This window comes from Pagrus major, chromosome 2 (genome assembly GCF_040436345.1).
Source record: "Pagrus major chromosome 2, Pma_NU_1.0".
Lineage (NCBI taxonomy): Eukaryota > Metazoa > Chordata > Actinopteri > Spariformes > Sparidae > Pagrus > Pagrus major.
This window is the reverse complement of record NC_133216.1, coordinates 26,881,678-26,895,091: the sequence shown is the minus strand read 5'-3', so window position 1 is coordinate 26,895,091 and position 13,414 is coordinate 26,881,678. Positions and strand designations below refer to the sequence as shown.

General features: G+C 40.5%; 1 protein-coding gene across 2 annotated transcripts; it reads right to left on the bottom strand.

The window, feature by feature from the left end:
• Positions 1-5,661: 5,661 nt before the first annotated feature.
• nop53 (NOP53 ribosome biogenesis factor) lies at positions 5,662-13,006 on the bottom strand. 2 transcript variants are annotated; one of them, XM_073488968.1, is made up of 12 exons: positions 12,785-13,006; positions 12,031-12,107; positions 11,697-11,802; positions 10,795-10,997; positions 10,175-10,230; positions 9,922-10,017; positions 9,627-9,728; positions 9,363-9,530; positions 7,893-8,068; positions 6,532-6,598; positions 6,041-6,117; positions 5,662-5,908 (listed from the first exon to the last, which is right to left on the bottom strand). In XM_073488968.1, the coding sequence occupies exons 1-12, from the start codon at positions 12,988-12,990 to the stop codon at positions 5,848-5,850; spliced, it is 1,395 nt and encodes a 464-aa protein (XP_073345069.1). In that variant the 5' UTR covers positions 12,991-13,006; the 3' UTR covers positions 5,662-5,847. The 2 variants fall into 2 exon arrangements, with proteins under 2 accessions (XP_073345069.1, XP_073345078.1); XM_073488977.1 differs by having other exon boundaries at positions 11,697-11,799.
• Between the last annotated feature and the right edge of the window lie 408 nt (positions 13,007-13,414).

The window sequence follows — 13,414 nt, the reverse complement described above, 5'->3', positions numbered from 1 at the left end:
TGTGTCTTCCTCTTTCCTTCCTTCTGTCTCCTCTTCCTCTGCCCTCTCTTTCCTGCTATTTTTCGATGGATTCCTTCTCCTCCTCCTCTCTGTTGCTCCTCTCCTTCTCTCCTGGTTTGGTTTAAGCAGCGCTGGACTGAAGCATCGCTCTCCTCCTCCTCCTCCCCTCTGCTCGAAAACCGTGCGAGAGTCGCTGGTTTCTTCAGTCCTCCTTGTCCTCACTGCCTCTCTCTCTCTCTGCGTTTCTGTCAGCGTGGTTTACGAGAGGCAGCTCTCCTTTCTTCTCTTCCCTTCATCTTGTTTTTTCCTCCCTACTTGGTTTCTCTCTCTCTCTGCTTGCACCCTCCACCTGCCTCCGTCTCTCTCTCTGAGCCAGTAGGCAGCCAGACCGAGCGTGTGTCTAGAGGATTAGAGAGAGGAATCATCTCTCTGCTCCTCCCCCCTCTCGCTCCCTCTCACTCACTCTCCATCACTGTGTTTATCCCCCCCCTCCTCCTCCTCTTCATCTCCTACTGCTGCACCACCAACACCACACAAACCCTTCTCCACTCCTCTTTCTCACAGCACATTGCTCATGATTTTGTTCTCCGTCAGTGTTTTTCTTCATCTTCTGTCCCTTCATGTGTGTGCACTGAAACCAACTGTAACAACCATGATCTTTGCTGTTTACACACACACACATAGACAGACATGAGAGGCTGTGTGTTTGTGTGTGTGTTTGTGTTAGAGAGAGAGATGGAAATGGAATTAGCGACAGTCATCAAGATTTAGAGTAATTTGTTCAGAGGATGCGCTCTCTCTCTCTCTCTCACACACACACAGACACACAGTGTGTAGTCATGAAAGTTTTTGTTTTTTTTAAGAAAAAGACTTTACACGGTATCACTGATGGCACAATTATCTCATCATCAATCAATCTGTTTTTCAGTTATCTAATTAAAGCTGCTGTAAGCATTATTTTCTTATTAAGATAAATGTCAAATATCTCTATATTCCCACTAACATCACTGTTATAGAGTCGTCTTTGGTCAGTAACCCATGTCTGTCTTCCCCCTGCTTATGCAGTACAAAGAGAAAATACATTTTCTGGTATCCCTGCACACTTTATCCGATCAGGACGGAGAACTCCATGAAGAGGCGGTCCTGTCTGCTCAAGGAACACACAGATAGCAGGATCCTCCTGTTCTGGACTGGTGCCTTCACCGGCTATAGAGCGGTGTAGGGATGACGTTTTTTTGTGGGCCAGTTTTTGAATTGGATTTTGAATAATCGCCGAAAATAAACTCAAGTTCATAATACTTGTGTTTTGTTCGGCAAGATAATCTCCACAGATGAACTCCGCTTTTGTGATTTTTTTGAAGCGTAAATTAAATCGCTATAAGTAAAAAGCTAATGTTAGGCTATAAACAGACTACACTGCTGTCGCATAACGTCACCACCACTAATAGCCTTACTGCACAATTACTATATGCGTTTTCCATAATTGATCAATCTAAGTTTAGAGTTAGAATAGTGTGTAACTAACTAGCTGTTTTTAAGTAAACGCTTAATTATTAAATTGTGGCACATTTAGTGATGTATTTTATGTCGTAGAACAAAACGTGTAACGTGGTAACCACAGACCTTATTTCAGGCATTTAACTGAAAACCCATTCAAAAAGCCTGCTGACTTTGAGACGAGGGTGATTTCTGTCACGGAACAGGGTCGCAAGTGTAGCTGATGTAGAGAGGAAGGAGCGGAGTGACTGACATGACTGCTTACAGCAGCTTTAATTAAAGGTGTATAATATGTAACACAATAGTGAAAAAATGCCCCTCAGAGCCCATGTTGGCAGGGTCGTAAGCTACCACTGAAGTCATATGTCAGTATTTTTTAAAGAAATTTGGGGGTTTAAAACAACCTGGAGAAGAGTACACGGGGACAACGTTGTCTTCAGTTAGGATGTTTTGACGAACAACAGTTTAAATGCTAATGATATAATGTTTACAATGATCTTACAAATAAAATGTTTGACATGTTTGCTTGATAACTAACATGAAGCAGCTATAATCAGTTTTTGATTATCATCAATGGATTATAATCAGTCGACCTCTGAAGTTCTTCTCTGGTTCACTCTCACTGCTCTCATAACATTGTTTCTGGCCACAGCCGGCAGCTGTTTTCAGTGATAAAATGACTGCACACTATACCTGCTTAGCACTCTACAAAGTTAGCTCAACTCAGAATTATAAGTTGGTGGTACACATGAACGGATGTTTCCCACTCAGCTGCTCATAATAAGGGTTTAAACGATGAATCGTATGAATGCACAGAAGGAATCGCCCGCACACTGACTCCATGTTTAATAAAGACAATGTTTCGATCCCACTTGGATCTTCATCAGGTCAAACTGTGATGAAGACTCAAGCGGGACGGAGACATCGTTATTAAACTTTTGTGGCATTGAGGAGGTGTGCAGGCACCTTCATGATGTGCGTGTAACAAACTTCTTCCACTTCAACAATGAATTGAACGTAGCATTATATTAAATAATGCTCCTAATTAATGGAAACTGCTGAATGTGCATATGGGTGTGTTTGTAAATCCAATGTGACGCTCTACACAAAATAAGTGTGGTTTGAGTGGCTAAAAATCAGAATATGAAATCAGTGCTAATCATTTCAGCACTAATTTCATGTATACATTCCTTTACGGTGGAGCTTGCAGGGATGTTTGTGTGTCCACGTGTGCCCAATTACAGTATCTTCTCGTTAAAGAGGTGAGACAGGCAGGGGGACACTGAGCTGAAGCAAAAACGCCTGTCACTTTGCAGCAAACAAGCTTGGGATCACATGACAATACAAACTCACACACTGATATACACTCAGCAGCATCTCCATGCAGTGCAGCTGGGTGTTTCAGTGGCTTCCTCTGTCACTCTCTGGCTCCCCAGACCAGCGGAGTAGTAATCTATTCTAAAAGAGGTAATGAGTGACTGCACACACACGTAATCCGCCCTACCCCATGCCAAGACAATCTGGCAGCACCGTGTCTCACACGTGAACGGAGTAAGGCAAAAGGGAGGGAAAAAAAGGAAAAAGAAAACACAAACGACTCAGATGCAATCTGCCTCCGTCTGGCATGATTGACCAAACAAGATAACACAAATATATTTCTCTAAGCTCCTACTATTCTTGTAAGGTGACTTTTAGCTCTGCTATTTGGCTAAAAAACCCGATTTGCATCTATTGAGCACCCTCAACATATCATGTCTGTATTATTCCTAAATGTTCTTACAGACTTTACATTTTTAGTCATGCTATTGGTCCATAGGGATGGTAGTTAGGGTTACTTTGGTCAACGATGATTGGATGTATTATAAGGAAATTTTGAACAGACATTCATGGTCCCCAGAGGATGAATCCTTCTGACTTTGGTTATCCCCTACCATGTCCTCTCGTGCGCCTTTCATGTTGTTATTTATGGTAATGGGTAATGTTTTTGCAGCTATTTGATGGAATGTGAATGAAAAAGTTTGTATTTTTGCACTTCTAGTTCCCTCATTTCAAATACATTAGGGTTTTTTTAATGGGTTTTTGGTTAGATGCCTAAAATATGGGCTGTGGTTAACACAAGCTTAAGAGATTTTTACGTTTTTGTTCTATGACATAAAATATGTGAGTAAATACCTCACTCAACAATTTTACATCTTTGGAAAAAGGTTGTTACCAAGTGGCTAAATGGGACAACAGAAATTATAAGGGACATTAAACGTCATCTCACTGAACACAGAACTCGACTTCTCACTCGCAAACTATTCTAACTCAAACTTTCCAATTTGTAGATTTTTATCAATTTCTAATAGTGTGTATAGTGTAGCTGGAAGCTTAGTGGTGAAGCTGAAATCATGTGACTTGTGTAGTTTATTTAACTTCCCGGTTGACCTTCAAAAATACTTTTGTGATCCCCTCACTTGATTTGGTGCCACTAGCAGGTCAATTTGTCCATCAAAACTGGGTTTAGGATCAAATATCTGCCTTCAGCTTTGGTGCTTTTAGTGTTAATCAACAAACGTTTGCAAGCTAACAGGCTAACCTAAAATGCTGAACATTATACCTGCTAAACATCAGTGCATTAGCGTTGTCATTGTATGTGACCATGCTGACATTAGCAAGTACCGCCACAGGGAACTGCCTGCATGGCTGTGGCTTTATTTTTATCTTATCGCACTTTAAAATCTTAAGCTTATTTTTTTTTTATACAAAGCTCAAGACTGTGTGCACGGATTAGAAAGTAGAAAGGCAGATCCCCAAGTCAGTTTTATCAGAAAAACACAAATTAAAGGCATTGCATATTGGTAGTGTAACAGGGTATATTGCTAGGGCTGGGGGACTTGCCTTTGAATCAGCATTACAAATAGTTTGCCTACGATAAAGCACTTAGAATTACCATGACCTGGATGACTGAGAACCTTCATCAACATCTAGAAAAGCACAGTGGCCTTTGTAAAGGACTCAAATTAGCTTTACCTTCAGCATAGACAGCCGTGTATTATAGTGTGGTTCGTATAAAATCCTATAAGTAGAAAATTAATGGATAAGGTTCCCTGGGGACAGACTGTGGCTTTATGAGTCTGTGGGTTAATTCATCAGCAGGTAGTTGGCATGAAAACGTTGATAAGCCGCTGAGATGGGAGCAGGTCCAAGGTCCACTACACACTTTGCCTTAAAAGGAGAGAGGGAGCAACTGATTTAGGCAGCTAGGTGGGTGGGGGGCTTCTGAGGACTCTGACAGTAAAAGATTACATTTTCACACTGATTAACGGATAAGGAGCTTTGGCGTAGCTCAAGGGACCATGGGGCAGAGTGTGTATGTGTGTCCTTGTTCACACCAGCAGGACACCGAAGGCAATTACGGTTTTAAGCCAGCGGGTTGGAATCAATTATCACATGCCAACTTCCTCAAACCCATCTGGCTGCGGCTTTTTTTTCCCCACCTAAGACAAAAGAAGTGATGAATCTACTTCAATTAACTCCACTTAAGTTATCTAATTATGGGGATTAATAAATGCATATACTTTTAAGTTTCTGCTCAACTTTTTAATTAACATACAATACTTTTTGTTCTGCGTTAATCTGCGTGTCATGACATCTAAAGCAGATACACAGAAGCTCAACAGATATGAGGAAAGCTGAATGAGTGAAGGTTTAAGCTCTTGTAGTTCTTCACCTGAAGCAATCTCAAGGATAATTCTCATCATACTGATGAATGTCGGACTGTTTTATGAAACATTACCTACTGATGTGATATTTTGATGCAAATGCAAGAAATGAAGGATACATTACACGTTTGACGTTGAGCCACGAGAAAGCCTTGAGAAATATCAGATGTACTGATAGCTGACATAAACCTGGCAGATATCCCTACAGCAGATACCAACACTTATTGCAGCTGACCCTGTTATTAACCTAAGCTGTAGGTCTTTACTTATGTATAAGCAGAGTAGTGACACACTGACACTTGGCCTCAGCAGACCCAGCGGTATACAATAAAGCCTTAGAAATTTCCTGATAGGCATCATATTACATAACACAGACCAACGTGTCATCATCTGACTCTTAAGTGTGAAAAGTGATATTAAACATGTAAGGCACACACATACCAGTACAGAAAATACACCACACTTTTCATTTCAGTTTATATAATTGATACGACATGAATTTGTTAGCAGTTGTTATCGTCTGAAAGGGTCAAAGAGGCCTTCAACAGTCATTTAGTTGTATATACACGGTTCCATTATGTTGCGTTTGTGGCTTTAAATGCTGCCCAGCTTCTTGTGTTCAGCTTCTGTGGTCTGTGGGTCATCACTAAGTGATCTCTCTAAAAGCCCTCTTCTCCACATACTTCAGCTTGTGTCTCCTCTTGAACCTGAGAGACAGGAGAGGGTGGTAACAGAGAGGAAGAGAAGCACATTTTAAAATCAATATACACCATATGAATGTGTCTATCACTGTGAGCCTTTGAGGAGATGTTACATAAGAGCAAGGCAGAGGTCCTTACTTGGCTCTTTCTCTTGGCTCAATCAGGTTCCTCTTCTGCAGACTCTTGAAGCGGTCCTTGAGGACGCTGCCCTCTGGCTGCAGAGGCGCGGCATTACAGGAGGTGAGAGGGAGACAAGCCCAGACAAATACATGTGAGACCATTGTCACTCTGCTACGACTGACTGTGCAATTCCCACCCATATTAAAACATCCCCATTCACACCACAAAGGCTGATTTAAGTATTATTCCAAGACATAATGGCAGGAGATAAGAGAGAAGAGCTGGAATTTTACTCTGGCAATTAGATCATATGAAACGGAAATGATCCCTGTGGGGTAAAGTGGGTCGCAGCAGTATTAGAGAATAGGATAAGGCTTAGAATAAGACAATACAGAGTGCTCAAGACAATACAGCGACTTAATGAACCAAAACTCATTACAGATAAAGACTATGTGTCCTCACTGGCAAAGGTCAAAATGGATGAGCAAGTAAACATAACAGTGAAGTACCTTGAGTCGTCGCAGGGAGCCGGCCAGCTCGTCGCTCAACTGGACCTCCATGTCCTGAGCCTGAAACCTGCAAACAAGGATCAACATGTTTACAACCATTTCCAGAGAGAATATACACTGCCAGCTGCTGCAGTGACCCCAGCTGAAGATAAACATTAACACATTTGTCTCCATTACTTAAGGTGACAAAAGGTAACAAAACAGAAAATGAGGGGCTTATCTGCAATAAGCATGTATGTCAACGTCCATAATAAATTGAGGAACATCTGTGGCTATTTCAATGAGTCAAGTTTCGGCCATAGAAACAAAAAGATGACAAAAGCCAAACGAAAACCTGTAAAACTTGTAAACTGTCTCATCATTTTTGGACTCATTAAGAATATCACGACTGCCAATGACCATAATTTTAGAACTTATGGGGGCTGTTGCTTTCTCACTGAGCAGCTCAGCAGCTTTGCTGTCCAAAACACGTCTGTGTGCTAAACTGGACCTGGTTTTTGTAAAGGTCAGGACTCTATTAGGCCTCATTTCATTTTTTTACATTACTTCCATGGTTTGACTCTGTTATACTTTCTGATCTCAGGACTGACAACAAATGCTAGCCTAAAATAGCCAAAATTGTAGTCAAAATTGCTTCACTTTTTGCAGGCTAGACACATTTTGGATGCAGTTAATGTTGGACTTTGAGAACAACAGAGTAATGTTGACCTTCCCCTCTTAAACCACTTCCTCAGTATGTTTAGGTTAAGCCTCAGTGACATCTAGTGGTGATTCAGAGATTTCTACAAGACACTGCAACTAGATTTAAACTTAACCGCAGGAGCAGTTTAAACATCAGCTTCTGTAGATACTGCAACAGGTTTAAAAAGGGATTTTTATTCCAGACAACACAGGTTTAAACCTGTCCTAAACCTTAAACTGCAGCTAAGCTTTTGATCAAAAATAATCTTGGGAATAAAAACCTTGCATGTCGCATGCACTGTTTGCAGCACTAATGGGGATATCCACCTGTTTCTGAGAAATGTTCATCAGGCTTATCTCTGATTAGTCTTAAAACTTCAAAATGTTAAAAAAGAAATCCTGCGTTACAAACTGAAGATGTGGAGTCTAAAAGAAGTGAGCATTCATCAGGCATGGAGAATCTTTACAAAGCAGGCTACTGAGTTGCATTAAATGAGTGTAGGATCTGGGGTTTTAGGAGCTTGACTAATCATTTGAGTCAGGTCCCAGCCACTGCCTTATCAATTATGATCATTTTTGGACTGTCTCTAGTCCCCCAACTTTATGAAAGTGCAACTCTAAACTACTGGAGTAGCCCTTTAACATGTGGAAGCACGTAGGAGGAGGATGTTGGCATGTACTTGAGTTTGCCGAGGCGTCTGGGTTGAGCTTTCTGGGCCTCCTGGTTGTCCTTGCGTTGTTGCTGTCTGGTCTTGGTTTTCTGGTCCTGCTGTTTGATGGAGGCCTTTATGGAGCGAAGCTGGAAGAGCTGCTGCTGCCGGTCAGTCTGTTGTCTGTTAGCCAGCCGTCGCTGCTCCTGGGATGGGAAGAGGAAGCGAAACAGTGAGGTGGGATTGTCAGATGGTAAGTGGAGCAACAACAATATGACAACTATCTGAGAGCTCATGCCAGTACAATTGACTTTCACAAGCTGCAGCATTGTTTCATTTTGAACAGTTTACTCGCTGTGGAATCAATCTGAAAATAAAAAGCTCCCTGTTGAGAGTTTATAGAACATTTACTGTTTTAGAATGATATTTTATGAATGAACTTCATTATGAATCTATTGATTAGTTTCTTGATTTACTGTCATGATGACTCTAAAGATACTCTATATTTATATTTTTCTACGGTATTATACTGTACATACTGTACATTAGTATTGATAAGTGTATATTTGATTATTATACATTGTACATCTTCTGGATATTCTTTATTATTATGATTATTACCGTCTCTTATATTCTTATAATTTTCTATACATCTATTTTTAACTTTGCACCTCTTGTTTCATTGTTAAACAGCATTCAGAGTGGAAAGCAAAGGAAGAATTGTATAATTCAGGAATTCTTTTTTTAACTGTGCATATGACAGTAAACACTTTGACTTTGATTTTAAATGTCTTGGTTTGTCCATACAACAGCCCAAAACCACAAGGATATTTTTCTATCCTGCCACATTAGTGAAATAGTTATGGATATATTTTCTTTTGGTCAACTAATCATCCAATCCATTCAGGGCTACTTTTCAAGTTCCAAATTTCAGCTTAAGGAACCCTTAACACAACATCTTGCACCCCTGACATAAAATCCGAAATTAATGAAGGTACACCAAATCTAAAAATAATAAGTCAACATTGCGTTGGCTTAAGGTGGGAGAAGAACCCTAGTCTCCTGTATGAATGTTCTTTCTCCCAGCAGGGGAATATAGCTGACATACAACCATGCATGCAACATGGGGTTTTGTGTATCCAGGTGGCGGGAGTGTCGGGCCGGGTGTAAATAGCTGGATAGCTGTCGTTTGACTTTTTTCACACAGGAGCAATTACACAATGTGTTAATTAACCTGATCGATAAATCTTGCAATGTTCAGTTTAAAGGGTGACTATCACAATGCTTCATTACATTCTTAGAAATATTAGACTTTCTAGATGAGTGGATCGACTTCTATGAATAGAAGAAGATGTTGTTTGGTTTGATCTAACATTAGCATTGAAACAGTCCAACCTTCCCGTGAATGTGTGTAATTACTTATGTTGTAAATAACACTGAACTAAAACGTTTATTTAGTAAAAGTCTTCAAAGTGAGTTGTGTATGAAGTGTGTTTGTACCTTAATTTTGATTGCTCTCTCTCTCTTCCTCTGCCTCTCAGTCTTCTTCGCTGCCAGTGTGATGGCTCCCACTACCGCATCCTCCTCGTCACCCTTTGGAGCCGCAGCTTCTTCTTCATTTTCTTCTTCCTCTACCAGGCCTTCCACCTGCTCTCGTAAGGTCGTCTCCTGCAGAAACATGCGTTCGATAAAATAACAGTTTCAAACTTCCACAACGTTAAGAACACACCGAACATGATGGATGAGCTAAGATAGCAACTGCACCTCTGTTGCTGTGTCTTCTCTGTTGACAGCCAGCTGTCTCTCTATTTTGTCTTCCTCCTTTTGCTTCTTGACCTCCACCTCGTGGGCCTCTTGCAACAAGGCCTTGGTTCATAGAGAGAGGGAGGAGAAGAGAGTCAGTTGGCCCATGTCATTACAACAAGATTCCATACTAACCTCATGTTATTCTTTCGAAATCTTCAAAACACAAATCACTTATCATAAATTAACTGCATGTGTACTAGACAAGCTTTAGCAGCACTGGCTCATAATGTAAGTCTGTTAAGTTGGGACTTACTTGATGGGAAAAGAAGTCTGGGTTGTAGGATCCTCCAGGAGCGATCACTTCCACAGCAGGAAGCACAGACGGCTTCTCATTCAGCCTCTCTGGTCGCTGACAAAACAGTGACACGGCCATATTACACTCAAACCCCCACACATACATAAAAAAATCAAAGTCTGCTGCTGACAGCTCATTAGATTCAATACAAACTGTAGAAGTGTTTAACTAGACTTTTTAACCTCACACAAAAACAGACAATTATTCTCACCTTGACGAGCTTCTTGCGTGTCTGTTGAAGGTACCAGGGGTCAGCTGTACTTTTAGCTATATTAAAAAAAAGGTTTGAAATACATGAGCATTCATATATGCTAGACAGCTGATCAGAACCTGACAGCAAACACTAGAGCTACTACTACGGACAAATAGGCCAGCATTTAGCAATTTAGAAAATAAAGCCCTGATGGTTTCCTCATTTAGATTCCCCTGATCACCAGCAGTTGGCAGACACAACAGGTTTAGTTTAGCTGAAGAAATCTTTAAAAATGCATCCACGTGCACCATGCCCACATGAAAGGCTCTGACCATGTTTGCTCATGAAATATACTGGATCCCAAATGCAGCTAAGGTTTAGCTAAGGGAAATGAACATTGTAGGTTAATGTATTCTTATCAAACTGTTATGGATCATTAACCATTTATAGCTAACATTCCTATTTTGACATTTTGAATCTGTACTTTCAGTTCTGAGTATCCTCAGTTCCCAGATGACTGTTCACACAGCAGTCGTCTGAACTCCTCTGTGTTGTCTTCACATTCCCATGAAGGAAATACTGGGAGCGCAAGGATGGGATCATCACTGGACAGACACATACAGACACATGGCACTCACACTCTTGTCCCCATATGTCGTAGTAGTCTCTGTCTGGGTTGTTGTTGGCCTCTGCCACTGCCTTCTTGGCTGTCCTGTCGACCGGCCGTCTGTTCAGCAGCTGTTTCCGCCTCCGTGGCACGACGCCTTTGGCTGCCAGCTGCTCGGCCCTCTGGGCACTGCGACGGAGCTTCTTGGCATTAGGTTGCTGATAGGCCAGCACACTGGGGGGGAAAGGCAGAAGAGGTGAGATAAGATGGAGAGGAGTTGAAGCAAAACCAGCATCTAGCATATTAGATGTTTAGGCCTATTTGATTTGACTTGACACTGTCTGCTTCATGATAAATGTTTGCATATCCTCAGATCCCAGGACACCATTTACACAACAGTCTCCTGAGCTCCTATGTGTTGTCTTCACATTCCCGTGAAGGAAATACTGGGAGCGCAAGGATGAGATCATCACTGGACACACTCAAACATAAATACAAACAAAAGCGAGGCTGATCTTTCAACTTATTTTTAATAAATTGCTATTTCTAAGTATTCAGCATACCTTTATCTTCAAATGAAACAGAATACTTACATAATGTAGGGTTGTGTTGGAATCAAATGATTGTTTACCATGATAAAATGTGTTTAATGACAACACCACAAATACCATAAGCAGTCAAACATATTTGCACAAATCATGGCAAGCATAACGCCCACTGTTTTTGTAAGTAAGGATTTCACAGTTATCAATCACTTCTATACAGCTTGTCCAATGCAGATGAAGAGTTAGATTACTTACGTAATACCATGATTCCATCATACTTAACCTCAGAGTTACCTGATTCAAATATTGTAGCCTACTTTAAGAACTGAATCCAACCCTAAAAATAACATTTAAGAGTAAAGCACAAAGGGCTGTGATGGATACTGACTCTTTAGGTGGTGGAACGAGGGAGTCGTGCTGCAGGATCAGGTCTATCCGCAGAGGACGCGACGCTTTCCCTTTCCTGTTCTTCCCCACGATAGGTACTTCTACTTCTTCACAGAGGAATACAAATTAGTTTGATCCAGTATCATGCACACATTTTTATAAGTATGTATTTATATAAGGATAGAAAACAACAAGCAAACTGGACAGTTTTTCACATGTTTCTAATTTACATGAAAGGAAACTCTGGGAAGTGCAGGACTACGAATGTTTTCACAGCCAACTATTCTTTTCCAACGTGAAGAAATTTGAACTCAGTTGTGAAGTTACATATTTACCCTTCTGTTCAGGTTTCTTTGGTTGTCCAACATCCAAAAAGAACAAGCTGTCATCTGACTTCTCAGACAGCAGACCCCTGAAATACAAAAAGATGCCATTATGTCACATTTTAGACTCTGCAGTTGAAGAAACAGCTTTCCCCCCATATTTTACATAATTAATTGAATGACTATTTTCAAGTACTCCTCAAAGAAATCCTCATATTTCGGGCTGGAACCAGCAAATTATTTCATTTTTGCTTGATAAAAGATTTTAAAAAATTGTTGTCCTTTAAATTTGATATATCGTTGAATAATCATTAGAGCACTGATACCCTCTTCATTTCCTTAAAAAAAAATACCTGAGAGAAGGATGACACCATTTTTTTTTTAGTTCATGTAAAACATCACAAGAAGTGTACAGCCTAGTCAGTCTTTAACAGGCAAGCAAAACGCCCACGAGACACTGCTGTCCCTCAGCTTTAACGCTAGTTAACTGTGACACTGTGCTAATGAACGAGAAAGATGTGTTTTGAGAATAATAGCAATATGTCTTAACAAACAGGACGGACATAACTGTTACAGGGTAACAGATAACGGGTTTTAAACCCCCTCGAAGAGAAGTCCGCGTGGAAGTGGCGACGACAGACAACAAAACATGAACAATAAAACATCAACCGAGTGCCCTGCGTCGGAGGAACATGTTTTTAGTTAAATGTGAACAACATTGGTATCACACATTCAGTCCTCCCCACATACGGTTAACTAAACGTACCCTGTGGTCCTCTCCTGGTGTCTGACGTCTTGTAAAAAGTCCTCTACATCATTAATGTCGCTGTGTTTGTTCCAGCTCTTCTTCTTGTTCTTGTTCACACGTTTTCTCCGACCACTGGCCAAGTCTGCTGGATTGGAAGTGGACTTTAAATTGAGAAAACCTGGTTGTGAAGCCGCCACGCGTTTCAACCTCCTGGCCGACGCCATGTTGGAGGACTGAAGAGAAAACACGTTTCTTCTTCTTTTGTGTTGAGGTGACGGTGGTGGCGCCACCTGCAGGGCTGACAGTGTAAATGCTATAAAAGCTGGCTACATGTGAATAAAAGTTCAAACTTGTTTTTTTTTTGTTTTTTTTACACTATTATATTTTATAAGGGTATGATAGTTAGTTTTATTTAAAATAGAGTGCGTATATTTACATAGTTTTGTGTGATACACAGAACTAAAAGTATTTTGGGGGTTTAAAATGATCATTTCTATAAATAAAACATAATAAATCAAATTAATATTATGATAATTATTTAAAAAGTCAGAAAGACTGGTTGTCACTCTTTATATTCTCTCTCAGATACGTACACTGCTTTAGTTGTCTTTTTTCTTTCTATGTAAAATACATTTAATTGAAAAAAAA

Excerpts from the sequence above, each read along its gene's own strand:
- nop53 (XM_073488968.1), bottom strand. The coding sequence starts at position 12,990 with ATGGCGTCGGCCAGGAGGTTGAAACGCGTGGCGGCTTCACAACCAGGT. Across the intron at positions 9,531-9,626 it reads GAGAAGACACAGCAACAGAG|GAGACGACCTTACGAGAGCA; the intron begins GTGCAGTTGCTA and ends ATGTTTCTGCAG. Across the intron at positions 6,118-6,531 it reads GCTCCCTGCGACGACTCAAG|CCAGAGGGCAGCGTCCTCAA; the intron begins GTACTTCACTGT and ends GCGCCTCTGCAG.